This window comes from Parus major, chromosome 1 (genome assembly GCF_001522545.3).
Source record: "Parus major isolate Abel chromosome 1, Parus_major1.1, whole genome shotgun sequence".
NCBI lineage: Eukaryota > Metazoa > Chordata > Aves > Passeriformes > Paridae > Parus > Parus major.
This window is the reverse complement of record NC_031768.1, coordinates 113,135,014-113,160,877: the sequence shown is the minus strand read 5'-3', so window position 1 is coordinate 113,160,877 and position 25,864 is coordinate 113,135,014. Positions and strand designations below refer to the sequence as shown.

Below are 25,864 nucleotides of genomic sequence, written 5' to 3'. Positions count from 1 at the left end.
CCTCCCGTCCCTTTCACCTGCCGCTGCCCACAGCCATCTCTCCAACACCAGTTTTTATCCCTGGTTTATTTTCAGAATTCACTTTCAGACCTTTTGCTTTGCTCTCAACAAAAGCAGTCAGCCCTGCCTGCATCCAAAATTCCCCAGCCGGCGTTCTTTTCAGCCAGAAAACCAAGTGTGAGAACACAAAAACCTGTTTCATTTTCTTAGTAAAAACATCATTATACACACACACACACACACATATATATATATAAACACACCCACACACACACAGGCTGTACCATGGCCACTAAGCAGATTGTTTTCTACTTTGTGTGCAGAAGGATTCTTGCAGAGGATGATCATTTTTGTGATTCAGGACTGAATTAAACCGTATCAAACTCCAGCCAAATCATAGAATAGCCTGGTTGGGAAAGAACCTTTAAAGCTCATCCAGTTCCATTCCTGCCACGGCCAGGGACACCTTCCACCATCCCAGGCTGTTCCAAGCCCCATCCAACCTGGCCTTAGGCACTTCCAGGGGTCCAGGAGCAGCCACAGCTTCTCTGGGAAACCTGTGCACAGGGAAGGATTTCATCCCAGAATCCAACCTAAACCTTCCCTCTGGCAATAGGAAGTCATTCCCCTTGTCCTGTCCCTCCAGGCCCTTGTCCTCAGCCCCTCTCCACCCCTCTTGCAGGTTTCCTTCAGGTCCTGGAAAGAATGTCCCTAATGTTAGGTACCTAAGCAATCCAAAGGGCTCCTGGGCATTGTGAGGTGTGAACACTGGAGTCTGGGAAGGGAAAGCAGTTGGATTTTGGTTGTGGTTGGGTTTTTGGGTTTGTTTGGTTTGGTTTGGTTTTTGCAAGGTAGAAATCCCATAATTTCAAACATAAATAATTAGTAAAACAAACCCTGCCAAAATAAACATTCCTGTGCATGTGATCTTCTCTTCCTTGAAGAAAGGAAACAAGGTGTGGGATGGGTTTATTGGTTCGTGTGCTCCTCCAAAACACTGGAGTACTGCAAAAAGGGGGGTGTTTGAAGGACTCGAGTGCCACATCTCCTGGAAGCAGCGAAACCATTTGGCTTTTCACAGATTTTAATGTTCCATTTCCTGTCACAAAGAGAGCAGCGTTTCTCCAGGTTCTCCTGCTCCTCTGCAAGGCTGATTATCAGTGGCAATTTAGTACCTGCCTCTTTCACAGCACAAGGATTTTTTGTTTTCAGTTGGATTATTTTTTCACTTATTTACGTGCCTGGGGATTTTTGTGTGATGAGAAACATACATTGCAAAGGTTTGTGTTTTTTCCCCCAATACATGCATTTCTGTGTTCTGTTTTCCTATAATTCCTCTATATCCACAAATATGGGACATATTAGAAAAATATGGGTAAGCCTAGAGTGGATTCTAGGAAAATTACCTTGCTGTAAGTATACAAGTACATCTGGAAATATATTAATGTTGAATACACATGCTTGTAAATACAATCTTTTATTTAGATATTTTACTCAATGTAGGGATTGGGACATACTTGAGAAGTAATTACTGCCAACATTTTGGGAAGATTCTTAGAGCTTTTCTGTATTTTTGATATTACACTATTTGGAAAGCAACCAACTGGCAATGAGGCACATTTGGCATGGGCTGGGAAGATGTGTTTTCTGCTTTGAGTGACCCTGAGGTCTGTTAGCATTTCATGTAGAATATTCAGAAGATGAAGCTCACGTAATTATGCTTTTTGTGCATGTTTTTGTGTTTTGGGGAAACCAGGCCTTAATCTGGTAAGGGGATGACTAATTTATCTATGTTGTTATTGGTCACTTGATTGGATGAAACCTTGGCTATTGATTGTCCAAATATTTCAGTTGTAATGCTCATATATAAAAATCATCCTGTGATATTACCAGGGTTACTTCTAAAAATAAACTTCTACAAAAATGGACTGATTTTAAATATCATGCTTTATTTTTTGTGTGGCTTTGCTCTGCTTAAAACTCTCTTGCTCTATTTGTTTTAAGGTTCATATTCACTTTTCTCACCTGTCTTGTATCTCACCCTGCATTAATGTATATTAGGGGACAGACTAAAGGAGTGCTTGTATCACAACTGCGAAGCAAAAATCCTGCAGTCACATAAATACCTAATCCCTAGGTATTTAAATACATCCCTGGATTCATCCCATAAATCAACTATGTCCCGTTTGCCCTTCACCCTTCCATGGTTTTCAGCTCCCTCTCCATTGTGAGTCTGCCTCTCTGTCCCTTTGCATTTCCTAATGCCAAGCTTGTGCCTGCTCCTTCAATCACCTTGCAGGACGAGTGAAGCTGGCTTTGGCAGGAGATAAAACACTCTGAGATGAGCAGATAGAGCTGGGAGAAGCTCCGGATGAGCTCGTGAGGGCTGACCAAACTCTATCAGCTGATGGAAAATAAGTCAGTGCCTCTCCCTGTATGCTTTGCTGGACCTTCCCACTCTCCCTGTTCCAGCAGCTCCCAGTTCTGAAGGCAGAGCTTTCTCTTGATTCTCCCTGAAGGATCTGCTTGGTTCCAGAGGAATAACTGGAGTTGCTGGTTCGTCCTGCCAGCTGGGTCCTCCAGGCCACCTTCCTGCCTGACACCCAGCACCAGGCTCCTTCCTGCCTGGAGTACAGCAGCTCCCAGAAAACACATCTGAGTTTGATTTAAAGATTTCCAAAGAAGGAGACTTTGCCATAATGCCTCACTGGGTTGCTGTGCTGGTTAATTACCCTCACTGTTAAAAATATGTGTCTTGTTTTATAGCCTGAATTTGTCTGGATTCAGCTCCCAAGCCCTGGATCTCATTATAGCCTTGTCTGCAAGCCTGGGTTCGTACTCAGGCACACAGACTGGGAGCCCCCTCCCTTTGCTAGGCTTAAAAGGACCAAGTTGCTCCACTGGCAAGTTTATTATTTAAATCTTTTTTCACTCTCAGAGCACCTTTCTGAATTTTCTTCCGTTTACCAACTCCTTCACTCGTGGAGGTGCAGTTTTCCAGCTGGGGTTGCAGGAGTGCGTGATACTTGGATCATTTAGCAGCCTTTTTTCTTCTTCTCCTTTTCTTAAGGGAAAAGAAGAAAAATCCCTTTTCTTCTTGCTTTCCCTTAGGCCATGGACTAAGATGTTATTTTGGATAGGCAGGAAGGCCCGCCCAGTGCCTGAGTCACGTTATCTCTTTCGGCCACTTTGGAGCAGACAGGGAGTAGCAGGGTCTGAAAGTGCTGTCAAATCCAGAGTCTTCATGAGTAATTCCTTTTCCCTGCCAAATATTTCACGGTACTTCGTGTTCATCAGCCAGGTGGATCAGTGCTGATTCAAGGGAGAATGTGCTTGCTACACAAGCAGGTGCAGGAATGAATAACCCACTGGGTTTTGTAATAATCAACCTGATTCTCAAACACGTCTGTGAGTGATTCTGTAACCATGTAAATATGCAAACCCAGAACTGTATTTTTATCTGTAGGGTTGGGTTTTATTTCCCTTCTTTTTTTTCTAGAAAGCCTGTCAGTAAAATATTCAAAATTTTTATTTGGGGATCATTCAGGAATTGTATTCCAGTTTTCCACTGGAGGATTTACAAGGATGAGTTGACTGGAGCCTCTCTCCCCCTGAGTGTTTGAAGCAATTATTCCCCTGGAATCCCTGGGATCTGAGCCCAAGTGTCTGCAGCAGCAGCCATGGTGAAAGCTGGGGGCAAAAAGCCCATCTCTGTACTCAGGGCACCAGTAAGAGAAAGAGCAACCCAATCTCATGGGAAATATTATTTCACCAACTTTTTTTTTTTCTTTTCCGTTGAAGGGGGAAGTTGGAGTCGTGGACAAATGGTGCCAGAGCTCCTCCTGCTTTGTTTTCCTTGAACCAATGTCATAGGGGGCTTGAGCTTGTGGATAACTTTCCTGAGACTGGAAAAAAAGCAAGAAAGGCAAAATAATCTGCGGAGAAACAAAAACTAAATGGGAGCAAAGCTCCCTCTGATCATACAGCAAGCATTGTTGAGATAGGCTGGCTTGGGCCAGGGATCCCAGGGGGGCATGGGGAGGGAATTGAGGGCAGCCTCTGAAGGAGCTGCACCCGAGCCAGGAGCAGGGATTTGAGGGGGATGTGTGGCTGGGCTGGAACACGGTGGGATGCAGAGGAGCTGTGGGAGGGAGGCTGTGTCCCCAGGCTTTGGGAAGGAAAAGCAAAGCAGCGGTGTTTCCTCATGAATTGCACAGCCAGTGCATCCCGTGTTTGTTTCCAGGGCTGGGCTCCCGTGTCAGCTCTGATGCTGTGAACCCAAGGCCCCCCGCTTTGGAGCAGCGAGACAGGGCAGCTCGACCCCAGGCTGCCCCAGGAATTTGCTCTTCCCCTCCTCTGAGCACTATCTTGACAGCTGAGAGCAGCCAGAGAGCTTTTGCTGACACGCCCTGAACGGGAACATCTGGAGAGTGTAAGCTCTGCTTTCCCTTCGAAACATCCTCAGCTCAGGAATTTTCTTCTCCCAGTGGCCTCCTGCAGCCACATCCACTGACCCCGGGGCCCATCTGCATGCTCAGATGTTCGCCTGGCCTCTGGCAGGGATAACTCATCCCATGGGAGTCTGTGTGGGATGAACAGTGGCCTGGGATGTAGCTGGCTTTTAAACCACGGCTGTCTGTCCAGGCTGTTCAACAAACTAAACAAAGCCATTTCACCCTCCAGGCGTTTTGCAACAAATAAGTTTGTTGAATTAAATAAACCCCTCAGATTTCCCCTCAGTGGTTCTTCATGCTTGAGTGAGCAAGTGATCTCTGCCAGGCCATCCCTTCATTGATCCTGCAAGGGAAGTGCATCCCAAGTGCCTCTGTGATGGCAGACTGGCACATGTCACACGCTCAGGAATAAACCATCACTGAATTTTTACATGGAACCGGTGCAGGTGACAGAAAGGATTGCAATGTAACAAAGAAACACGTTTCTTTCTTTGGATTCAGCCCAGTTAGTCATTCTTTTAAGCATGCCAAGGAAAAACCTGGAAGCCTGGCCTTGAGCTGAAATACCTGTTAATTGGAATATCTATGGAAAAATACCAAGGGCAGGGACCCCTTCCACTACCCTACACTGCTCCAAACCACATCCAACCTGGCCTTGGACACTTCCAGGGACTGGGCATCCACAGCTTCTCTGGGAACTCTACGCCAGGCCCTCCCCACACTCCCAGAGATTCCTAATTTAAAATTGAATCTATTTATTTTAAGCTCGTATCACTTCAGAAATGTTTCAGGTCCTGAGCATACGCCAGAGTATTCACCTGTAAATAATTGCACACTCCATAACTGGGTTTGCCAGCCCTGAGTCTTTGATGTGGTTTCCATAGCTCAGGAAGGTGCATCCAGAGACCTGAGTGCAGCAAAGTAACTGTGGTTTATAAATGAGCCTTGCAATCACCACGCAGCAAGTCTGTCCTGGACACAAAGGAAAACGCTTGGAAAATGAATGTTTTCGGCTGCAAAGCACCGAAATGAATTTTCATAGCTTGGTACAAGACTGCATTCATTTCAAGATTTTTTTAATGTTGGTTTTTTGGGGTTTTTTTGCTGCTTTCCAGCAGTTCATTCAGCCATCCAAAATTCTCTCATGCTTAAACAAAACACGGAGGTCTTTGCTCAGGAGGGAGTCGCTGCTCTGGTCACATTTTAACAAGGTGTTTGGAATATTTCTTGCAAGGAAGCATTTGAATATCTGCCTTTCTTTGACTGCAAAAAACCCCTCTTACTACAGATGCAAGCACACAGCCAGTCCTGGACTGTGCTCTGAGGTACTGGGATATTTTCTGACCTGTTGCCAAGAGAAAGGAGGAGAGTGAGGAGATAGAACATTCTGAGGGCATCTTGGTTCCGAATTCACTGTGGTATGGCACTGGCAGGAGGGTTTGCAGCAGCAGTCCTTCCTGGGGTGTAAAGCTTTATTTCAACCCCATCTCCATCCTCAGCATGCACTGAAAGGGCCCTTGGAGCACCAGAGCTGACCCGAGGAGGCCACTGCAGGGGCTCTGTCAGCATTCCCCACACCTCACCCCTCTTCCTGCAGGATGCACTAAATCCAGGGATTCACAACGGTCCGGTCTCCTTGTTCTTCACATCTCATCCATCACTGATTCCTAAAAGCTTTTTGAAAATACAGAGCATTTCCCATACAAGCCTCTTGTGTTCTCTTACACGTAAATGAAACTTAAACCCAAGGTCCTAAATTACACAACAGCGTGCACGGCAAGCAATGCTTCACAGCAGTTTAACTGAGATTCAGAAATTGAACTGCTTAATTAATGGAATGTGAAAAAGAATAACAGCACCAAAACAGCGACCCCCTGCTTGCCACTTTGATATTAAATTCCATTTGCTTTTTGATACCTCCGAAATGCCTCGGTTTATGTGGTGGAGAACTGCAGGACAGGAGCTGTAGAGAGCAAACTGGAGATTTTTCTGGGAGCACAGGTCTAGCAGGACTTTTGGAGTGCCAGGTCACCTCACTGCCAACACATTTCTGTAAAAGTCATCAAATAGTTCAGTGCTTACTCAGGTAAATTTGCATACATATACATTAATGTATATATAACAATATTCTGAATATTTTTGAGGACAACATATGTCCAAAGACAAGTTTTAAGCAGAATGCTCAGGTGCAGGATCCTGCAACCATGGAAGAGTGAAATACATTCATTCTCCATCCTGGGTTTAGGAAGACACCTATCCCTGTCAGCTGAGTGGCATCTGCAGGAGCCAGGCACAGAAGTCACAGCGTCCTCAGCTGATCCTGAACATCCCTGGCATATGGAGAGGGTTCTCTTCTCCACTGCTGTCCTTGTTTTGGCTCCTTCCTGTTATTGTGGCATTGCCAGCAAACACAGGCTCTTCTCTGCCTGCACTCGGGGGTTCAAACACCATAAACCCATTAAAAATTATCTAAGAACAAATATATTTTCACTTCAAAAAAATCTCCTTTAAATTAATTTAAACTCTTCTAATCTGTAATAGCTGAACCCCAATTATTACAAAATTAAACAGCTCAACCTAAACCCTGCAAAAATCCCCAATTATTTTACAGCAGGATGAGATACCCAGGAAAGCATAAGCAATATAACAGCCTGACTTTTTTTTTTTAGCCTATCAGCACTAAGTCAGGGTATCTCCTGTGACCTGACTGAAGTCAGCAGTTAACCACTGGCTGCAAGAGGCCTGCTGATGTGGCAGGGAAATGTTGAATTACCACCTTTAATTTGACCAGGACAGAATGTACTCGGTGCCCTCCTGCAGCACAATTATGAGTTCACAGTAAGGATTCGCTGGGGATTGAGCCCAGCCTCCCTCGTGGCTGTAAAACTCCCAGTCCACAACCTAATAATCCTTTTTACTGCAGTATTTTAAATGGCTGGGGATGGCAAAGGACAATACTGTCAGGGTAGCTCTGAATTTCTTTGTTTTGGTGGGTATAAATCAAGCTCTGTATTATTTTTAGTAGCTTGTTATTACAGCTTTTGCAACCTGAAGACAGACTAGTGCCTTTAATTCATTAGTAATTTCAACAGTTAATCAGAAAATGTCATTACCTAGAAAGTCTGCAGCTCAAAATAAAGCACACTGGAGTTAGATTTAAATTAAAGCATGGACAGAAATGAATGCAGCCTTTGATCCCCTTTTCATCCAGACTGCACCCTGATGGGCACAGCTGGACAGGATGGGAATCGTGAGAAGGCAGCGGTCTCGCCTGGTAAAAGGATACTGTCAACTCATTACGTCCTGGAGTTGAGGCAATTAAAATAAAAAAAAATTCACTGGTTTCTTTCAGAACTCTCCTCCTGTTTGCTGCAATGAGCATTTCTCACCAGTTTTATTTTTAAAAGAGGCTGATTTTCAGGTGTTTGACTGGAAAACACACCATTAACATCTGTTTAATCCCCGAAATGGCCAAGCCATGTTTCTGTTAGTGGAGCCCAAACAAAGGCACCCAGCTCTGCCTGCCTGTCTCTCTGAAGGGATATTCCTTTAGGCAGGGAAAGAGTCTGGCTCCACACCCTCTTAGCACAGCCATGTATTTAAATAAGACAGGATGGAGCCTCTTACCAACTGGGAAACGAGCTGTACTTTTCAGTCTCCCAATGTAACTGTCTGCACTACAGCTTTTCCTCCCCATTTTTTTTCCTTTTTTTTCCCATGCAGCAATGTTGTTAAAACCCTCACATTTGTCATGCTGACCAGAGAAACTGTGACACAGACCTGGGAATCGTCCTGCCTGCCACTATCCTCACCTGTGCAAGGGCTTGGTCACCTTCCCTGCGAACACAGGGACAATCCTGGCACCTTCCCACCCTGGCTTTGACTGAGGAAACATCAGTGAAGCTCTCTCCTGGACGTGTCCTGCCAAAGTGCACCGCAGCTGCCATCAGTTCAGGCACTGGAGTGTGATCCTGTGTCCCACAGCATCCCACAAGGCACCAAACCACTCCCAGGACAGTGTGGGGACAGAGGACGTGCAGATTCTTGTTTTAGGTTGTGTGCTGCAACGCTTGTAAATGTACCCAGTGCATGCAATGAGAGGAGATTTTCAATCCAAACTATTATTTATGGGCTATGAAGCTTTCACTTCTCCAGTTTCTGCCTCCTGGGACAGCACTGGATTTCTGTTTTGTTTGAAATTTCATCTGAAAACATATATTTCAATGGAGCATGGTGGTGTGGAGCCAGTTCCAGGGTTCCCGGCCCCGAGAATGTATTTAGCCACTGGGAACGCGTTTTGGAGAGATTCAGATGGTGGAATGTGGCCAGTCAAGACAAAAATCCAAGTTAAATGGACAGCAGTGTGAAGCAAAATCAGATTTACATTTGGGATGGGATGGGATGGGATGGGATGGGATGGGATGGGATGGGATGGGATGGGATGGGATGGGAGCTCTAGGTTGGCTGGTGCCAGGTACAGCTGCCCCTCAACAGGAGGATTTGCTGACACAACTCACATCTGTTAGGGTGCACGTGGTTCCTTTTCAAACTTCCATAACACAAGCACGCAGGCAAAACTTGAAAATGTGGATTATGCTTGAAGACAAATAGGGGCTCTTCCTGACTTTCTGGCTAGTACAACTACAGATGGGTTGGAGGTTAAGATCCTTGTGAGGCATTTCAACGAATTAACTGCTCCATCAGGTCTCCCTCAGCACGAGTGGAAGGTGGCCAGCACCACAGACACAAAGAGCAGGGCAGGGCATCGCCGACCATCGCAAACTCCGAGCGGGGAGGCTCTGCCGGCTCTGTCTCTTCTTGCACCGCTGCCCTCCGCTCCGGTTTCCCGGCGGGCCGGGAGGGGCTGCACGGTGACAATGGCACTGTACTCACTCACTCACTCACGCCTCTCCGTCCCCGCCGGCTGCGGAGGCTCGGAGGGGAAACGGCGGTGCCAAGGGCCCGGCCTGCAGCCGATGGGCGCCCGTCGCTCCCGCCGGGGGACGGGGGCAGCTCGGCCGGGACCCCGAGCTCCGGCAGGGATAAGATGGAGCAGCGGCGGTGAAAGAAGCGGGGAGGGAGCGGGACGGAGCCGCCGGAGCTGCGGTGGCCATCGCTCCTTTCCGACACGCGGCTGGGGAAAAGCGACACAAAAGCCGCTCCCGGGCGGCAGCGAAGCGGAGCCACACGCAGAGCGAGGGGAGCGGCTCGATTCCCGGGAGAGGGATGCGCTGGGATGCCGGGGGGGGACAAAGCCCCGGGCCGCCGGGTCTGCACGGCAGCCGCTCCCGCGGCGTGCGAGCGGATCGAATTACAGCAAATTGGAACCGAACGAGCCCGCTCCCCCCGCCCCGTGAGGCTGGAGCGGGGAGGAGGGACAGGGGGGAGGCGCCGGCTCCGAGGAGGGGCGGCAGCCCGGGGCACCTCGGCTCGCCCCAGAGCCGGCCCCCGCCCGCCCCGCTCCGCCCCGCCGCTGCAGCGCTGCCCGCAGCAACTTCCCCGAGCGGCCCGGGGGCAGAGCCGGGCACAGCAGAGCAGGGCAGGGCCGGGCAGAGCAGAGCAGAGCCGGGCATGCCGGCGGCAGCGGGAGATGGGCTCCTGGGCGAGCCGGCGGCCGTGGCGGCGGGCGGGGAGGCGCGGCGGGCGGCGGCGGACGGCGGATCCTTCCTGGCCGCCTGGCTCAGCGCCGCCGCGCCCCGGGAGCGGCTCCGCGACTTCCAGCACACCAAGAGGGTCGGCAACTACCTGATCGGCAGGAAGCTGGGAGAGGGCTCCTTCGCCAAGGTCCGCGAGGGGCTGCATGTGCTCACCGGAGAGAAGGTACCGAGCCCCCCACCCCCGGGGCAAAACGGGGGGAAAACGGGAGGCTGGCTGGTGAGCGGGTGTGCTGAGTCCCTGCCGGCCGGGAGGATGAGCCCCCCGTGAGGATGGAGGAAACCCCCCCCCGCCCCCCAATGTGGAGGAGCCCCCGGGAGGACGGAGGAGACCCCCCCTAAGGATGGAGGAGCTCCTCCGGCTGGGAGGATGAGCCCCCCGGGGGATGGAGAAGCCCCTCCCGATGTGGAGCAGCCCCCCGGAGGATGGAGGAGCCCCCCGGGAGGATGGAGGAGCCCCCCGGGAGGATGGAGGAGCCCCCCGGGAGGATGGAGGAGCCCCCCGGGAGGATGGAGGAGTCCCCCGGAGGATGGAGGAGCTCCCTCGGCGCCATCCCCAACTTCCCTCGGCTCCGCCGGGCGCTCCCCCCGGGCCCGCCGAGCTTTCCACCTTCCTCTTGCACTACTTCAGCTGCCTTGACCTGTCTTTTTTTTTTACTTTAATTTAATTTTTTTTTTCATCTTCCCTCCCCCCCGCTCCGTTTGTTTGCTCACTTTTTCTGGTGAGAAAAGCGGGGTTTTTGGCGAGATTCGTGTTTCTGGGGAGCCGTCCCTGTGCGCAGTCCAGTCGCGACATATCACGAGTGGCTCCACACTGGTACTTGTCGCGCAGCTGGAGATGCTGCGGGAGGGGGCACAGTCCGGCCGTCTCAAGTTGTTGGTACAACACCCGGCAAATGTCTTTGCTGGTGGAGATGCGCCCCGGATGGTTCTTCCCCAGGGTGGTTGGTTGGTGAAGTCCGTGCAGGGTCTGATTTTTGGTTTTTATGCAGAGCCCTTGGGCGGAGGCTCTTAGCCATCAGTTCGGACAGGTCACGGCGTTACCGAGAGCAGCAGGGGCTTGGCTGGGCACTGAACCGAGCAAGGACGAGCCCGCCGGAGCCCCCGGTAAAGAGTTGCGCTGCTCTTGCTCATCCACACAACTTCTAAATGCTGTGAGCAGCAGCTGAGGGAGCTGGGGTTGTTTATCCTGCAGAAAAGGAGGCTCGGGGGGGATCTTCTGGCTCTGCACAACTCCCTGCCAGGAGGGGACAGCCGGGGGAGAACAGGGACAAGAGGAGAGGGAACGGCCTCAGGCTGGGCCAGGGGAGGCTCAGGTTGGGCATCAGCAGGAATTTCCTCATGGAAAGGGGTTTTACACAGTGGCAGAGAGGTTTTGAGTGCCCATCCCTGGAGGTGTCCAGGGAAGGACTGTAGGTGACACTCGGTGCCCTGGGCTGGGGACATCGGGCACAGCTGTGACTCGCTGATCTCCCGAGTTCTTTTCCAGCCTGAATGGCCCTGGGATTGTGTGAGCTGTCGGACTCGTGCCTCTCCTGTATCAGGGACCCAGAGGGTTCCCTCCCCGGCAGGGTGCTGGGCTGGTGCTGAAGCCTCCCCGGAGCAGTGGGGCTGTGTGCGGTGTAATTCCCTCCAGCTCCAGCGGCACCGCAAACGTGCCGCTGGTGATGATTGCATTCTTGCACTCTCGGGTAGTTATTTCTTCATTCCAATCAATTTGTCACGGGGCGAGATTTAATATAGGGCTCTGAGAACCTCATCATGTGAAAAATGAGAAGGTTTGTGAATATTATCATATAGGAATGCAAAATAAAATAAATAAATGTTGCTCTCCTCTGTTACCAAGCGTGTGCTTCTCCTTGGTAACAGAAACATCCAATGATCCTGCAGTTGATAAAAGGCACATGCACACACACGTCCTCCCCACCTCCACATTTTGGGTTTGCTACATTTATCTCAGTCTGTTAAGAGGGGAAAAAAATAAAAAAGATCCACCACACACCCCTCTGTCTCAGCTCCCAGGTCTGCTGCTTGATTCGGGTTTTTTTCTCCCTTGGTGTCTTGAATAGCACACGCTGTGACAAAGTGACAAGGAGAAACTCGGCGAGTCACTCTTCCTTCCTGCTGAGCCACTGTGTCCATCTCTGGGGGCAGAGGTGAGGTGGTCACCATCTCTGGGGGCACAGATGAGGTGGTCACCATCTCTGGGGGCAGAGGTGAGGTGGTCACCATCTCTGGGGGCAGAGGTGAGGTGGTCACCATCTCTGAGGGTGATCTCCGAGCTCTGTGTGACCTGGCCCTGTGCAGGGCTGAAGGATCACTCACGTATTTCCAGACTGACTGACCAAACATCCACATTCCCAGAAACCCGCCTCTTTAATTCCAGCTGTTTGTGGATGAGCAGTTCGAGTCGAGGGGTGGCAGATAAGAGTTATTAACGATTGGCTTTGGGTGAGGTCCTCTCTGAGTGATGTTCCTCCCTCTCACCCGAGGGGTGAATGCTTTCCACCCCACGCGTGCCCGGGGCTCTGTGGGGAGACACCACTGCCCCTGGCTGTGGAGATCAGCCATTCCTTGAGCCCTCCAGCAGAGCATCCTCCGTGATGTGCTGCCAGGAGAGCATCCCTGCTCCCCGGCTGCCAGGCACTTCTGTTCCCAATCCCACTCTCATCTGGCTCCTCCCTAGGCTGGAATGGAAGGACTTTCCATAAGGTGGCCCCACTTCTGTGGCCCGAGGCAGATCTTTGTTGAGGCAGGGCATTACCTGAATTCAATCAGATTGCCCTAAGTGTAGAGCAGAGTGTTCCCTGTGCAGTGTGGGAGCCCTTACGGTCACCGAAATGTCAGATTTCAGCGGGGGACACAAACAGGTTTTGATCTGCAGCTGACTTTAGCAGCCCAGGAGGAGTTAATGTGCATTGCTGTCTCGGGAATTGGTGTGTTTGGGCACGAAATCCGGGGATTAACGAGCCCCCAGCCAGCCGAGGGTACCAAAAAGGTGCCAAAAATCTGCCATTACCTCACACTGACATTACTGAGAGCTGGAAAGCTCTTCCAGAGGATGGGATGGCACATTCTGCAGGCCAGACAAGGGCTCCTTCAGCAGGGCAGCTGATGGAAGGTGCACTCAGAGTGACCTGTGTGGGATGGCAGCGCCTGCGAGCTCGGCAGGGTGAGCTGAGGTGAGGTTTTTAAACCTTCCCCACCCAGGTTTTTATCCGTGGACCTTAACCCACATCTCTGGCGGTGCTGCTTGTGGTTTGTGCTGCCGTAGTGCCAGGCATGTTATTATTTTCTGGGCTTGAAAAGCCCTTGGTGGAGCCTGATGCAATTAAGTGCATTTTAGCTGAGCGTTGAACAGATTATTCTCTCCGTGGCTTTTGAATGAAGTATCGCAGCCTGTAATCTGACATTTTGGGGTAAAGGGCTGATTTGTCAGCTCCACTCAGGCAGTCTTTATTGCTAATCCTAAGGAAATGTAGCTCCTCTATGAGGAGCAAGCCAATTTAGCTTTAGATTGTGGCTCTGAAGCCCTGCTGAGTGAGCTGTATTTGGGTGGCTTTGGGAGCCTGTGCACAGCTTGGATTGTTCCAAGTCATTCACTGGGTGATGGGGATCAGGCAAAGGAGCTATCTCTCCTTTATGAAGAGAGATGTTTTTATAAAAAGAGGTATATTTTTATAAAAATACACTTATATTTTGCATTCTTGGGGAGCTGAGAGTACATTGCCATCGCTGTGGTGGGGTGATTTGAGACTCTGTTATCACACTTTGTGTTATCTATTCTGATATCTGCTGCAGACCCCAGTGCAATGTCCCAATAACTCACACATTGGCAATATATTGAGCCAAAGTTCCTGTAAACAAACCTGATCCAAGATTATATTTTACTGCTTTTTGCTGTAATCTTTGGCACTACCAAAAAAAAAAAAAAATTTAAAAAATCACTGAGACAAATTGACTCATTTGATTTCTCATCCACGGAAAACTTTGTTTATGATTTTCTTCAGTGCTATTGTTGAGATGGAACAAGGTACGTTTTTAGTTACACTTAGTCAAGAGGCATTCTGCATCAGTGGGAAGAAGTGGCTAAAAATACAATTTACCAGTTATTCAATGGAGGCAAAGCAATTAGTATTAAAAGTGGCCTTTTCACAGAAGAGTTCATGTTCAGAAGGCATTTCTTTATTAAAGAGGTAGAGGAAAAAATCAAAAGGCGTATTTGAGCCTTCCCCCCAGAGGTGCAGGAGTGGGTGGGCAGAGCCTCCCTGCAGAGACCTGGAAATGCCTCTTTGTGTCACAGAGTTAATTTTGCCACAAGTAAATTCACCTTTCCCTGCGTGTTTCACCACAGGTTTCAGGAGATGGAGACTTGGGGGCTTTTGGGGGTGTTGGCAGGTGTGGATCTGGTGCCATCATTGCTCTTCTTTGGGAAATTCAGCACTGGGGGGGACTGTCAGCCTCGTCTGGATTTCAAACCCAGAATTTCCCAAGCAGCAGCACTGGCTTAAAACCTGGGAAATCGGAAATTGGGAAATACCCATGTACAGTTGTAAGATCTTTACCTCTTGGCTTCACCCTTTCTCAGTTTTGGGGGCCTTGAGGGGTTGTGTGGTGTCACTTTCAAACCAACCAAATGGGTCAGCAAGTTGCTTGGCTGCAGGCAAAAGTTGAGTTTCTGAGGTGTTTGCAGGTCTATCAGTTCAACCTCTTCCTTTCTCCTCCCTCCCAGGTATTGTGAGGGTGCAGATAAATCTGTGAGACCTTCATTGTTTTCAGGGCATCAAGAGGGTAAAGCTGCAGGATTTTCATTTCAAATTTGATCTGGTTTTTTTTTGTTGTTTTTTTCCTTCCTCCTGTGACACTTGTATATCAGTCTCCTGGGTGCCTTTGTTCTCTCACTTATGTTTAGTTAGCAATTTCATCTTTACCTGTTTCTCAACATACTTTCAAGCTTTATCTCTATCCAAAAATTATTTTGAAGAAGCTTATTTTGAAAAGCACAGGGTGGCTTTTTCCCAGGATGCTGTTCCCCTTTATTAAACAGCTGCCAACTGTTGCACCTGGAAGATGTGCCACTCTTAATTACATGCGCTGAGGAGGCAAAACGAGGCTGTTTCTGCAGCCTGGATTTTGACATTTTCCTTGCTTCTAGGTGTTTGCTTTCACAGCTTTTCTTTTCACAGAGGTTTGCACCCGCGTGTGCAGATCCAGAATTTGTGCTGAAGCTTCTGTTAACGTGCAAGGCTCCAGGAATTGTTTTGGAGAGCAGCAGTGTGCTTGCAGTGGCAGCACTGAGGACCTGGCTGGGAGCAGGAGCAGGCTGCTGTGTCAGCGTGGTGTTCCCTCAGAGGTGTGATGGAGCTCACAGTGCTTTCAGGAGAAGCCAGGCTGCTGATGTGCTCCCACCTGGAAAATAACCAGGTGAAAACTGGCTGTGAAGCCACGCTCTTCCCCCTCTCCCTTTCCTGTGTTGCACAGTGGGTGTGAGCAGGAACGAGCTGGGATAGGCCAGGAGCCCGTTCATTAATCTTCCAAAAAGATTGACTTGATGTTTTTCAGCTGGAGCTTGCAACTTGTCCTGCAGTGAGCTGAATTGATGCGTGTGTGGCAGTTCCTTATCCTCTTGAGATAATCTGCTTTCAAGTTTGCATTCAGCACTTTTAAGGATGCCTCATGTCAGCAATGTGCTGCTTTTCCTACAGACTTTTCCTACAGACAGTTTTCCTTTCAGTGGCAGATGTGGGATGGAGGGAAGCCGAGCGTTTTGGCTTGAGCTGACACCAGGTGACGCTCACATCTGGATCCGGGTATTTGTTCTGCGAGTTTTGTAGTTTTAACTTGTTTGATGATATGCAGAGCCGTGTGCCCATTCCCAAAGGCATGAGTTACCTATAAATGTCTGGGCAATCAGAGCACATCTTGCTTCCTGCATTGTGCAATGTCTCCTGTGACAGCAGCGACCTGCAGGATGCTGCTGCAGCTTCCTGCATTTCAGCAGGTGCAGCGTCTCTGCCCCTCTGCCCTCGGGAGCTGGGAAAAGGGAGGCTATCGATGGGCAGCATCCTCTTCACAAGGATGTAGCCCTGGCAGGAAAGCAGTGGTGACAAACCTTGTGGTGACTGAGTTGTGGCAGTCTGCCTGAACCCCAAGTTGTTGTGCTGTCTGAGCGGCGGCGCGGGAATGAGATGAGGGTTTACAGCTGACTGTGCTGTTCCTCAAGGTTATGGAGAGGCACCAAAGCTGTCCAAAGCCAATCACTGGGGAGGTATCAGCCAGGAGATGAATTAGGGGGATTGCAGGGTTAGTGCTCACCTGGCAGAGTGGGGTACAAGTGCTCCAGAGCGTGGACTCAGGCCATGCCTGCCCCACTTGGGCTCCTCCAGCTCCACCTTGGCTGCGCTGTTATTTTCAGGCGAATCAAAGAGCAGAAAACCCAAACCTCCCTCTTCCATGGCCCAGTGCAGGAGCTCATGCTGTGTTTCCCTGAGGGGTTGTCTGATCTCCTGCAGGGGATGAACTCAGCATTGAGAGTGCTTCTGGTGGGCTGGAGGTTGTGCTGGTGAAGAGAACTGGGCTGGCTTTTCTGCAGGAGGAGAGAGAAGCTGCTCTGGGCACCACCTGGGACAGAGGCACCCCTTTGTCAGCTCAGTGGAACCCTGCCCCACCTGAGTGCTGATCTGTGCTCTGTCAGGGCTGGCAGAGAGCAGGGTCAAACCTCATCCGCATGGAAAGGGCCTGGAAGGAGTCACCACGGTCCCCCAGGGAAACCACCTGCAAAAAATTAACAAAAGCTGCTGCTGCACTGACCAAAGTCTCCTTTTCTGCCTGTGTTTGCTCTGCTCTGGCCCTGAGCTCTGGGTTCAACCCCTTTGGTGCTCTACCCATGGTGCTTCTCATTTGCCATGTGAGATCAGAGGCACGCTGAGGAAAACCATTGCAACAAAGAGAACTAAAAAAAGCCAAGTTATATAAAATAAAGTTCCTTTGCTCTCTGTCTGTTGTGGAAGATTGTCATGGAAACATTTTTTTTTCGGAGAATAAATTCGTTTTCTGTGAATAATGTCCACAGAGCTGAGGGAGAGAGGGTATTATTTATATATAAAATCTTTATTGGAGACACCTTTTTCCTGGCTCTTGACAGTTGTAAATGTTTTATCTGCTGTGCCTTAAATCACTACAAAGGAGGGTATTACCTGGGCCTCAAAAGCTGTGGCTCACTGGGGTCGGGTTGTTGGTTTTTCTCTTCCTTAAATCCAGAGAGCTGTATTGGTATTAAATCAGGGGCACTTAGCCTTCCAGAGCTCCAGTTCTGCATGAGGTCGCTAAAATGTGGAACAGGGGCTGTGTTTAATGGGAAACATATCCCACAAGCAGGGAGAGGGGAAGCAGCGGTGGCTGCCGCGTTTCTCCGGCAGGGATCGGTGCTGGAGGAATGTCCTTGGTGTCCCTGCTCTGCTTCTGCTTCCCTGCTCCAAACCTGAGCCCTTCATCCATCTCCTGCCACGGGAGAAGCTCTCAGCAGCCTCGGGAGGGCCAGCCATGGCTTTATTTTCCCCATAGCTGCTCGTACCTTGAGTTCAGAGTTTGCCTCTGGTGTTTTGGCATGTTGGTCTTACCTTAGGAACAGGGGTCACAAAGCCTTTTTCTGCAAAACAGGGAGATTTTGGAAAGCTTGGTGGATATTTTGTGTTTTTGTCAGTGGCAAGGCAAACCCATCTGTCCCAGGCACTCAAGAGATGAGATTGCTCCTTGCAGGAAATGTCTCCGGCCTGGAGGCTGCTTTTGACGAGCTCTGTAAGGATTTCCTTTGGAACCTTTTAGTGCATCCTCGTGTATGTCTGTGCCTGGCTTTCTGCCACCACTACTTTCATCAGTGTCTGCATAATCTCTCTTGACTTGTGGAGATATCCTTGGAGGCCAGGGAGGTAAAAATGTGCTGCTCTCCCTCACGGCTGCCCCATTAATTAGCTGACCACTGAGAGGCTGCTGGAATTGATTTCTTTCTGCCAAAGGCAAGACAGATCCCCACCATGACCCACTCAGGATGAGGCATAAACCAAGTTCCTTCCCATGGATGAGGCTGTTCTGTGTTCCTGCTGCCCAGGCGGTCTCTGACCCTGTGGCATCAGTGCCTGGTACAGATGCTGCTGCTTGGGACACGTAGAACAAAGGAAAAATGTATTTTATGGGGGTTTCTGTTCTGAGTGGCTGGGTAGGGGCAGTGTGTCACCCTACTTTGCCTCCAAACCATCTCCTGCTGGTCCCTGAGCTGTGAAAGCCTGGCTGCTCCAGGTGCCAGGGATGCTGCCAGGTCAGGGTATGTCTGTCTGTCCCTGTTTGAACAGGGAGTGACGCAGAAGATGGGAGGGAAGGGGCAGCTGGCTCTATGGAAACAGCAGAGCAGAGGCCCAGGGAAGGATAATCACAGCTGCCTATGGAACATGGCATCTCCATAAATATGATGGGAGGTAACAGACATGTTGAAGAGGAATAGCCTGAGTTTCCCCCATTTACCTTTTGGGATGTTAATTTTAATTTTATTAAAGAACTTCCTCTTATCAGAAATCTTTCCCTCTTGTAGGTGCTTGCAGGAAAATCATTGAATCAGTGCTTAGCATTCTCTTAATTAAATACTTTGAGCTTCAGTCAGTTACTACGACAAACAGTTTTTGGACCTCAGAACCGTTCTGAAGCTCTTTTCAGAACTCCTTCCAAAACTTCAAAGTAATTTTTTAATTACTGGCACCAGAACTGGATACAGCACTCCAATAATAGTCCCCAGTGCCTTGCACAGGTGTAATTAATACCTTTCCTTACTATACCAAATACATCCTGCTCATGCTTTTAGGGATTATGTTTAAGTTGGCTGTGGCATCAAGAGGCCTTAGGATCATTTGCTTATCTAAAGTCCTCCTGAATACCTTTCTATGCTGCTGGCTGCTGTCGTGTTTGGGCTGTAGGGAATCGGTAGGACGTTGTTTTTATCCCCTGGCCATTGGATTCTTTCCCTTCAGGCTAGCAGGAATGCAAAGTGCATGAGTGAATGTACTCAGGGCTTGTCTGGAAGAGCTGATGTTTCTTCAGGGGCTGATTTCAAGCCTTCCTGGCTGTGTCTGGCTGCCAGCAGCCTCCTGCCTGCTGGGACGTTTATCCTGGGCTCCTCTGCAGCAGCTGGGTTTGTGTATTGCTGCACCCCAAACTCTTGGCTTCTGCTGCCAGACTCAGAAGAAAAGAAAATACCTTTGCAGCAGTGACTCCTCTCTACCTTTTTTGATTGCTGATTTTACTACAATTAGAGCAAATTCCGAAATACCCTTTCCTTTAGTGCTTTATTTCTTAGGATACTGGAACTTGCCCTATAAAAACCCTGCGTTCCTTTACTGCACTGTCAAATTTGGTAATCTGTAACAGTCAGATAAAAAAATAAACTCTACCCAGAGAATGAAATTGGCATTTTCTGATCCTTGGATTTGGTTGTGATGAACAACTTGTTCTGTGCCTGGCTGGGTGATTGCCCAAAATGAGATGCCCTCGAAGGGGTTGATTTTGGGACTGCGCTGACAATTGTGCAGGCTTCAGAGTTAGGTCTGTTTAATGTGATTTGAGTTGGCCACCCAAAATCACCAGCTGGTTTTGAAAATGGAGCTCAGATTTTTGTGGTGGGAACAGTGGTAAATACAAAGCAAGCTGCAAGTGAAGCCAGACAGCTATCGCTGGAAATAAGGGAGGAAAGAAACTGAATTTATTGCTGCCTTGGGCACAGCAGAAAGAAAAAAGCTGGAGATGGACTTGCAGTACCGATGGCTGCAAGACATCGCCGTGGTCTGGCTCTTTGTCTCGTTCTCCTGGCTAAGCTGAAGCTGGACAGAAAAGGTTTTTGATTTGGGTGCAGAAGTCCAATGCCTTCTCTTTAGCTGTGCCCTGAGCTGCACTGGCATGGTCAGGATGCTCCAGGATGGTGCTGGGTGTGAGTGCTGCTGCCTGGCTTGGCACCACGGCAGGCAGGTCTGCCAGGAGTAGACTCTGGGGAAAAAAAAGAAAGGAGAAGAGGAAAAAAAGAGGAGAAAGGCAGGGGGTTGTCCCTCCAACAGTGAAATAGTCCTGCCGATAGTTGGAGTTGCTTTTCTTGTGCTCTCTTGGTCTCCTGGCCAAATCCCACAGAGTTCTTGCTGGATTCCTTTTCAAACCAGTTTCCTCTCAATTCAGCCGAAGCTCCCTTTGGCAGCAGCCAGCAGGAACTGCCTCCCTCTTAGGCTGGGAATTTGCAGAAGGAAACAATCCAAGCGGTCGGGTAAGTGGGGAAACCTCTTCAAAAAGCCCTCAAAATGTCACACCCCGATTTTGCAAGGTCACATGCCATCCCCTGTTCTCTGCAAAGTTAAACATGTTAGAACATTATTTGCAGAGCTGGGGCCACTGCAGTGCAAGTGTTCCTGGAGCTGTTACTGCAGGCAGCCGAGCTGGGCATCCTTCAGGACCTCTTGACTTTGGCTCCTCGAAGACTTGAGCGAAGCAGCGCTGCTGCAGAGCAGCCAGGCCGCCAGCTAAACTGACCTCTGGGCAAGCAAATGCCTGCAGGAGCACAACTTCCTGAGCTGGGCTTTTTCCAAGTGTCCCTGGCAAGGTTTTAAATAGGTGGCAGGAGGGATGAGGGTGACCCAAGTGACCCCAGGACACTTGGACTTGTGCTTGCTGAGCGCCTGGAGGTTCCTCCTGCCCGGAGCAGCAGAACCTCGTTGGGATGTTGGCAGGTCTGGGAAGCTGCCCAACGGGAGCTGGTGCCTCCTGCATGGACACAGGAGTGGGGGCATTCCTAGGATGAGTGGGACCCCCTTCCCTGCCTCGTGGCACTTCCAGCTTGCTTACAAAGGGGATGCAAAACATGGCAGCAGCTCTGGCTCCCAGATTTCTCCAGGCAACGCTTGGCCCTTTAAACTGCTTCTTCTCAGGTTTATTTTTTTCCTGGGGGCCTTTCTGCGACTGTTTTTGTGCAGTTTGGTGCCAGTCAGCTTCAGCCTCCCCCGCCTCTCTCTCCCTGAGATTCACGAGCCCTCGCGGAGCAGGAGCTGGCAGCGGTCCCCAGCGCCCGTGTGTGCGGGACACGTGCCGCTGTTTGGGTGAGGACACGTGCCCGTGCTGGGCATTCTGCTGCTGCCTGCTGCAGCCTCTCCTCGCTGCACAGAGCAGCACAGAGGTGCTGGCCCTGCCCTCACCTGCGCTGCTCTAGCCCAACTTGCATTAGTGCAGCGATGGAGGGGAGCAGCGATTGCTCATCTGATGTGTCACAGCGTAACCTTCAGGAAAGTAATTCATTCCAACGGTGTAATTCTAGGACTCAGGAACCAAAAATATGGGCTATTACTCATCTTTGTATCTCATAACACAGAATAACCTGAACCATTTATCTGTTTACACAGCAGAGGTTTAGCCAAAAGCAGAATGTCAAGAGCCACTGTTGCTACATATTGAGAGTAATTGCTTGCTTTATCGTTTATTTTATTTTTTTACTTCTGTGCCAGCATTGGCCAGGAGCTCAAGTCAGGAGATAGGCATGATGCAGAAACAAAGAGCCCCTACTTGAAGCTTGGGAGAGAGCAAAGCTGAGTAATTGGCGTGTCTTGAGTAGGCTGTGAAAGCTCCAATGTGTTTGTTTGATGATTACCCAACGTCTGCAGTATTTTCTCCACCGAATGCTTTTTCCTTCTGCATGAATGAAATTTCCAGGTGCGTGCACGCACATCTACGCTGCACAGGAGGCTCTGTGGGTTAAGTGTGTCTGGGCACATTTGGTCTTCACTTGCCTTGTCTACCTCTGGATGAACTCAGAATCGGGGATATTGAGCTAAGTCAGCCCTGGGCTAGCTGCATGCAGAGTTTGATCCCTAGAACAAGGTGGTGCTGGAACAAATCTGCTGTTTCCACCTTGGTCAGCTCTGTCAGCTCTGCAGGGGGATCTCTCAAAGGGCTCTCGAAGAGCTGGGCTCAGAGCTGGGCTGAATCCCAGCTCTGCTTTGCTTGTCTGCTGGGATTGGTGGGGTGTCTGACAAGGCTCCTGTCAAAATGGAGGGGAAAGTTTGTCCTTAAGGCACAGAAAGCTAATTTTTGGTGATAGTGGATAAGTCCTCCAGTAGTCACATGGTTGGCTCTGTCCTCTGGGCTCAGGGGGCTGCTCCACCTCCACAGCTGAGCTCAGGCTGGGCAGCACATGTGGACATGTATAATGTGCTTTTTGCTGTCAGTGAGTTAGGGGTGACTTACCAAGATGCATAATAGATTGCTGCTTCATGCTGTTACCATGCTGTGTTTTGTACCTTGCAGCTGTGATAAATGCCAGCTTTTCATTTAATTTTATTTTATTTTTTAAACTTTGTCAGAGATTGTGTTGTGCTGCCAGTGTACAATATGGTATCTCATGTTTCTGTAACCTGTGAATTTGCTTGTCCTCACCAGAGTAACTCCTGTGGTTTGCTGTCTAAATACTCTGTGCAAGCCTCTGTGCTCAGTTCCACCTCATTAATGAAAGAATGAACTAATTTAAGTCCGTTTCCTTGGTGAACCACCTGAGGCTTTCAGAAATGGTGAAATTAAGCTCTGATTTACCTGTTGTTTTATCTGATGCCTAAATGATGTCTCTTTAATGTGAGTGGTCCGGGGTGCAGCTCCCAGGTCCTGATGCTGCTCCGAGTTCACCCAGGCAGCTCTGGTGTCTCAGCTCTTTATCAGGGCTGTGCCATCACAATGATCTTTCCATTGCAGGAACACAATCAGCCAATAACACACTCAGCAGTATTGGCTCCTGGCTCTCAGCACACACCAGGAAGCCCCAGTTCCTGCAGTTTTATCCTTCAATTCCAAGGCATTCATGTCAAAGGGGAGGATAACTGGGAAGCCTGAACATTTCCAGGGATCCAGGGGCAGTCACATCTTCTCTGAGCACCCTGTGCCAGGGCCTCAGCATCCTCACAGCCAGGAATTCCTTCCCAATATCCCATCTAACCCTGCCCTCTAGCAGTGGGAAGCCATTCCCCTTGCCCTGTTCCTCCAAGCCCTTTTCTCAAGTCCCTCTCCAGCTCCCACAAGAGAGAGAAAGCAGGAAATGTGCTGGGAGAGTGGTACCAAAATGGTTTTGTTTTTCATAGTATGTTTTATATGCAAATCATGCAAAGCCAACACTTGACTATAGTTTAAGAAAATTGTAATGAAAGGATATCATCTCCAGTTGTGTATTCAAAGCCAGGAAAAGCCAAAAATGACACTTAAAAGTTGTAAACACCAGCCTGGAGGCTTTCTGAGTAAACAACAGCAATAAATGCCCAGCGTTAAGCATGTCAAGTGTTTGTGGGTGGTTAGTGGGATTGTCTCCTCTCCTTTGTTACTGATTTCCTTGCAGTAATTTTTGACTGGCATTGTAGAAGGAAGTGAAGGATGGATGAGTCAGTGGGGTTGGAAAAGCAGCTCTTTCTCTGACCTGAAGCCACGGTGTGCCAGCTGAGAGGAACATCCTCGTGACTTCTGGTTTTCTTAGTGGCTGTTTATACAACATTTAGAGCAACAAAATCATCCATGTGACAGCTAGCAACCCCCTCTCCTGTTGTCTCCTTAGGTGGCAGTGAAAGTGATTGACAAGAAAAGAGCCAAAAAGGACACCTATGTCACCAAGAACCTGCGGCGGGAAGGGCAGATCCAGCAAATGATCCGCCACCCCAATATTGCCCAGCTGCTGGATATACTGGAAACTGAGAACAGCTACTACCTGGTCATGGAGCTGTGCCCTGGTGGCAACCTGATGCACAAGATCTACGAGAAGAAGAGGCTGGAGGAGCACGAAGCCCGCAAATACATCCGGCAGCTCATCCTGGCAGTGGAGCACCTTCACCGGGCGGGAGTCGTGCACAGGTAATTTTGTGTTGTTTGTAAAGTTTCTGTCAGCTCCTCTAAGTGGGGTTTGTTTGTATTGTAAGGAGATTTCCTTGTGATAGTGCGTTCCTGAGAGCTTTCTGGCTCCTCGTTGTGGTGTTGGTTGGATGCTCCTGTCTTGAGCTGTACCTGCAGAAAGCACTTAAGCAGCTTCAGGTGAGCACACAGGAGCTGTGCTGACTCCACAGCCAGGAGCTGGGCTCGATGAACCTTGTGTATCTCCTCCAGCTCAGGATCTTCTGTGGTTCTGTGACAGTAAAGATAAGGTAGAGTCCAAAAGTAGGGCCCTTTCACTGCAAGCGCTGCAAGCCCCAAGGTGAGCCAGTGAATCATTTTGCTGTTCCTTTGAGAAGGAGGCTGTGCCTATTGTTTCTCCAGTGGAAGTACAGCAGCATAGGGGGATGAGCTGATGTGCCCAAAGCCTGGCAGCACCAGGGTTGGGGCAAAGCCTCAGTGGGACCACTGAAATCCCTGCCTTCTGCTTCCCTGCTCCTTGCGTTTGTCGCATCACCTCGGCGGGGCCTCACAGCACGGAGAGAGCCAGAGCTGCTGCAGTGCATCACCTCATTTCTCCAGGACTTTCATCCACAGACTCACAGGCACCCACAGGGACCATCCAGCCCAACACCTGGTCCTGCACAGGACGCCCCAGAAATCCCACCCTGTGCCTGGGAGCATTTTCCAGCCACTCCTTGAGCATTGTGTGTGAGTGGGATGCGCCTCTCCTGGCACGAGGATGCTGTGGAGTTAGGAGTTCACCTGGGCTCCAGGGGAAACAGGACAAGCTCAGCAGAGAGGAGGCTGCTGAACAAAGAGTAGCTGCCTCTGCCTGAAGCCCTTGAGCAGCAAGTGGGAGAGTGCAGGTGGCGATGTCACACGTGACTGCCTGTCCCTGTACCTTTCTCCACTCCTGTGCTCTCGGCTGCTATGGAGACAGGAGGATGGTGGGCTGGCTGGACCTTTGGAGCCAGCATCTCTCCTCTCCTGTTCCTAGGTGTATTTATAGGGCGTTGTGCTAAGAAGGAGGCTCTGCTTTCTAAATCTGGGCCAGCTGGTGTGAAGTCTGGGCTCCCACGCAGTTCCCGTGTGATGCCGAGTGAGTTGTGTAGGCCCTGTCCTCCTGGGTTCTGTGGGCACGCTGCGGGAGCCAGACATCCCAAGGCTTTGCAGGATCTGGTTCTGCATCTCCTGAGCTCCACTGAGCGTGCAGGAGGTGGGGAGCTGCCCACAGACAGCTGTGCCCAGCTGTGTGCTGAGCTGTGCAGCGCGGGTGCAGCCGCTTTTGTCTTGGGTCTCTCTGTTCCCTGTGGTCCATGGGGGATAACTGCTATGTGCACAGGCCACCTCTGGTCTCACCTCCAGCTACATTTCTGGTACCACAGTTCCCTACCAGCCTCAAAACTGCTGATCTCTTTACATTTTTAGCCCCACAGCTTGAGGCAGGGACAAGGAAGAAGTTTCCTTATTGCTTTCAGGCATCAGTTGATACCCAGTGTTTAGAGAGAGGGAGAGATAAAGGAAATAAATCAAGTTTCTGAGATGGGCAGAGGAAAACAAGGCAGCAACAGATGGACATGTTTAGCTTTTAACAGCAGGATTGGGTCAGCAGCAGCAATTCCTCTCCCCCAAAAATTTACCTTCTGCACAGTGGCCAAGGCACTTACAGGGGGCTGCCAGGCTTGGCTTCAATTCCATCCTTTTTCTGAAAGGACTCAAACCCACATTTTGTACCAAAATAGCTCGTTCCCTAAGCACCAGCTGGAATCAACAGGCTGTTGTGGTGAGGAGGCAAGGCTTGGGGCCCAGGGTGAGCCTGAGTTTCTGTGTGGATGCTGA

The 25,864-nt window shown here is 49.8% G+C and overlaps 1 protein-coding gene across 2 annotated transcripts in view; it reads left to right on the top strand.

Moving 5' to 3' along the window:
- Positions 1-9,910: 9,910 nt before the first annotated feature.
- HUNK (hormonally up-regulated Neu-associated kinase) overlaps positions 9,911-25,864 on the top strand; it is a 44,722-nt gene continuing 28,768 nt past the window's right edge. For both annotated transcript variants that reach the window (XM_015646226.3, XM_015646218.3), the window contains exons 1-2: positions 9,911-10,274; positions 23,715-24,007. In XM_015646226.3, the coding sequence (XP_015501712.1) occupies positions 10,026-10,274; positions 23,715-24,007 (542 nt within the window). In that variant the 5' untranslated portion in view covers positions 9,911-10,025. The remainder of the gene's footprint in view (positions 10,275-23,714; positions 24,008-25,864) is intronic.